Here is a 3,830-nt window from a genome sequence, read left to right as displayed (position 1 = left end):
ACAGCAGATTTGTGAGAGAGATCACATAAAACTACATGTTTAAATAAATTTTGAGTTATTAATTAGCCACTTACTACTGCTCAGATTGCTGGAGATATATCGATATTCATGACGAAAATGCGTCAAATGGGGCTTAAATTTTGGTTTCTTTTGGCTCGAAAGTAAAAGGAGGGAACAACCAAACAAAGGTTAAGAGGGTATTTGGTTCTTCTTGTTATACTTTTGACTCTTTGCGTGATTTGGTCCTAGGTAGTGAGAATCTTACTTGGTCTTTGCATGGTTTTGAGTGGGATTTTGGCGTTTCTTTTCCATCTCAGTTTACATCCAACAAACTAGTACGATCGATCCCATTTGGTCAAATTTCTTATAATTACATAATCATTCTAGTCGCCTCTCCACACAAAACAACAAATAAGTACGTCTCACAGTTACAATTACAAAAGTTATTATTATTAAATCCTCTGTCTCACTTTCACACTTGGTCCAAAAGCATGGAGCACAAACTTATACGTGTCTTTGAACTACTGTTTTTCTTCGAAGGGTAAAACACTAATAACCTGGGGGGTAAAATTCCTAAAATTATGGAGCAAAAGATACATCTAGGAATTTTGGAATTGCCACAGAGATGATTGAAGTAATTGAGGGTTCGATTGGCGGTGGTGAAGCAAGTCAACTATCACCACTTTGATAAGCCTGAAAGAGCAAGCAAAAAACCATTGAAACCATTGAGAGCCACCAGAAAAGGAAATCTGCGTACTTTATTGGCCAAAAACTGAATAATGAAGTAATTAATTGCATGTAAGTAGTTCAACTCTTTCCTAGGGAGATTACATTTCATGAAAACCAAAGCATGGAGACTGATTTTTTTACCACTTTAGTTTTGAAAATGCCTTCGGTTGGACCTCACTGACAGGTTGAGACTGAAATGACATGAATTTCTCACATAAATGCTGCTCAATAAGTAAATCATTGAATCTTCAACCATATGAACCATAATTTTCAAGTTTTAATCCTTGCTTCATCATCTGAACGGGGAGAAAAAGTTCTTGGTGGCATATTCAATGCTCAAATTACCAAATAAGTTCCATATAATGCCGGGTGCGTTCTTCGGCCATTGTTCTTCCATGTGTAAATAAAAGAAAGCAAGCGGACGCATTTTCACATACCATTTCAAGAAAATCACTTAGTATACAGTGCATTTGATCAAGTTATGGCATTTTAGACTCAATGAACACACTCCTACTTCGTCAACATACGCATAGAATACAAGGAAAAATAAAATAAAAATCACAACCTCAAAGAAATTTCAGACACGAAGCCTACCATTTCTAACTTGTTGAGCAGATCGATCATCACAAAGGAATTGTTCCAGTCCCATTTCACCTTCTTAGATTCTTTTGTATTGGAAATTGCGAAGTTAGGGTTGTTGAATGAAATTCTAAGACGATCATTTGTTTAGAGATGAGAAGAGATCGAGATATTCAAAATCACAACATGTGGGTGGTGGAAGAGGTGAAACCAGAAATATCAGTCCATGCATTGCCGTTGCCATTGCCATTGCCATTGCCACCACCCCATGAGTATTGATCATTTCCTGAAGTACCCAAATGAGATCTTGACAAATTCAGCCCTTGATTTTCTTCCATTTTCACTGATAGTTCAGAATCCAATGGCTTAGACCGGAGCTGCCCAGCTACCCCAACATAGCTCGTCGGCTCAACATTCTCCCCCTGATCATATTGAAGCAACCCCATTGGTGCTTCCAAATTAGCCAAGAAAGGAAACTGTTGCAGTCTCCACTGCTCAGAAAGGCCAGTTGATAAAAAAGACCTAGCTCCACTTGAACTAGTACCAAGTTGAAATTGAACATCGCCGCCTGTTGCTGCCATATGAGGCTGAAATCCTCCGAAATTTAAGCCAATGTCCCCGGAGGCATAATCATTAAGATGATGCAATGGAGGCAAAAAAGACAAGTTCGGTGGTGGTGGAGGAGGCAAATGGCCTAACATATCGGCGGCGCAGCAACCGGAAGAAACAGTACTAGTGGAAGTTGACCCAGGTTGTCGCTCGCCGGTAGCCGGAGATTTTGATCTACTACTGCTTTTGCTTCTTTTATTTCTTCTACAACCACCGCCAACCGGCACGTTCCTTAGTGCACCTCCTCTTGTCCAATAGCGCCGGCAGGTCTTACAAAAGTGGCGAGGCTGGGTGAGGCTATAGTTGTTGAAGTAGCAAAACTTGGTGTTTGTGGATTCGCATCTCGGGCATTTGAGGGTGGCCTCAGGCTGTGGAATCTTGGCTAGCCGGGCTCGATCAGCCATGGAACCTGGCCTGATCGAGCCTGTGGCGCCGCCTCCAACTGTTGGAGGCTGCGGCTGAGGTGGGAGTTGGGGATTCTCACTTCCATGACCGCCCGGCGGTTGTTGATAATTTTGTTGCTGCAAAATTGAAAAGGCAAAGAAAAATCAAATATATGGTATATTCAAGAAGAGATTAAAAAGAGTATAGGAATATTTATCTTTTATTTTTAGCTTTTTTGTTGAAGAAGCTAAAAAAAATGGAAGAAAATTAAAACCCTTACCTGTTGTTGCCAGTGGGGTGGATCCAGATAGACGGGAACGGATGAGAAAACCATGGCTCTTAGAGCTAGCTTTCTCTTTTGTAAAGGTTGATGGGGTTTCTTTTGGAGATGTTGGTGGAGAATCACATCAAGGAGGGAGTTGCAGAGAAAGAGAGAAAGAGAAAGAGATCAGAAGGAGACGGAAAGATAAAGGAGGTGGGTGTTTATTTATTTTGTTCTTTGTTCTCTCATCCCCCCACCCTACTTTTTGTTTTATTAAAAAAAAAAAACAATTAGGGTTTGAAGAGGACGACCAAGTTTCTTAATCTGTAAGCTTCTTTTTGATGCTGTTTTACAGTGCCCTAGAAAAGATTACTGGCCATGCATAAAGAGAGAGAGAGAGAGAGAGAGAAACCCTAGTACTGAAAATTAATTATATGCGAATTCTGTGATAAATAATATAATAATATGGAATATAAAAGAAGAAGGTGAGTGTTGGTGGGGGCCGGGTCTGAAGTGGAAGTGTCACAATCAGTTGTACCCTCTGTTTCTCAGGTCTGTTTCCGGTGGAGTTCATTGTTTGTGCATGAAAATATGTAAAGATTTCTCCTTTACGCAGATAATTCAAAGGTAAAGATTTATACACCTTTCTTATGTACCATTATTAGCATTTGGGATTATATTAAGTACGTACTACTTACCTAGCTACCTAGGAGAAAATAGGATGTTACAAGTTTATATATACCACCTGCAAAGAGAGTATTTTGCCTAAAGTGTGAAGAAGTGATGGAATATTATTCCTAGTAGAATATATTAAGCAAATCCCATTTAGTCACTCACTCAACACACTTATGTCTTTCTTTTTTTATCCCCAAAAAATATTTGATAAAAATGAAAGTCTAATGATAAAATCAAAGTAAAGTAAGGAAAATTCTCACATAAGTTAGTTTGCCTATACACCGCCAAAGAGCATTAATGGAGGTTACTCCTAAACCAAATAGGATATTCTTCATTTTAAATAAAATTGAGAAAAATTATTTTATGAGTAAGATTTTGTGTAATTGCATTTAACAGTATACATGATGAGACGTCATTTAAAATTTTAATAACATAATAAAATATAGGAAAATGTTAGATTTACAACACCAATACAACAAATGTACAACAATCCCTCACATGAGGATGGGTCCCACATACTGGGGCCCACGCTCATGTGAGGGGTTGTTGTACATTTGTTGTATTGGTGTTGTACAAGAATCAAATCCCTAAA

At 38.7% G+C, this 3,830-nt stretch overlaps 1 protein-coding gene across 2 annotated transcripts; it reads right to left on the bottom strand.

Annotated features, from left to right (window-relative positions):
* Positions 1–333: 333 nt before the first annotated feature.
* Positions 334–2,823, bottom strand: LOC133862269 (dof zinc finger protein DOF3.6-like). Of its 2 annotated transcripts, XR_009899192.1 has the most exons (3): positions 2,582–2,823; positions 1,324–2,438; positions 334–693 (listed from the first exon to the last, which is right to left on the bottom strand). XR_009899192.1 is itself a non-coding variant. In XM_062298036.1 (2 exons), exons 1-2 carry the CDS (start codon positions 2,633–2,635, stop codon positions 1,488–1,490), a joined length of 1,005 nt encoding a protein of 334 aa, XP_062154020.1. In that variant the 5' UTR covers positions 2,636–2,823; the 3' UTR covers positions 1,130–1,487. The 2 variants fall into 2 exon arrangements, 1 of the variants encoding a protein (XP_062154020.1); XM_062298036.1 differs by lacking the exon at positions 334–693 and having other exon boundaries at positions 1,130–2,438.
* Positions 2,824–3,830: the final 1,007 nt, after the last annotated feature.

This window comes from Alnus glutinosa, chromosome 3 (genome assembly GCF_958979055.1).
Source record: "Alnus glutinosa chromosome 3, dhAlnGlut1.1, whole genome shotgun sequence".
Taxonomy (NCBI): domain Eukaryota; kingdom Viridiplantae; phylum Streptophyta; class Magnoliopsida; order Fagales; family Betulaceae; genus Alnus; species Alnus glutinosa.
This window is presented reverse-complemented; position numbering and strand designations above follow the sequence as displayed.

Bases quoted from the DNA above. Each gene is read 5' to 3' on its own strand.
- LOC133862269 (XM_062298036.1), bottom strand. From the start codon at position 2,635: ATGGTTTTCTCATCCGTTCCCGTCTATCTGGATCCACCCCACTGGCAA. The intron at 2,439-2,581 runs GTAAGGGTTTTA...TCAATTTTGCAG, and splicing joins CACCCCACTGGCAACAACAG to CAACAAAATTATCAACAACC.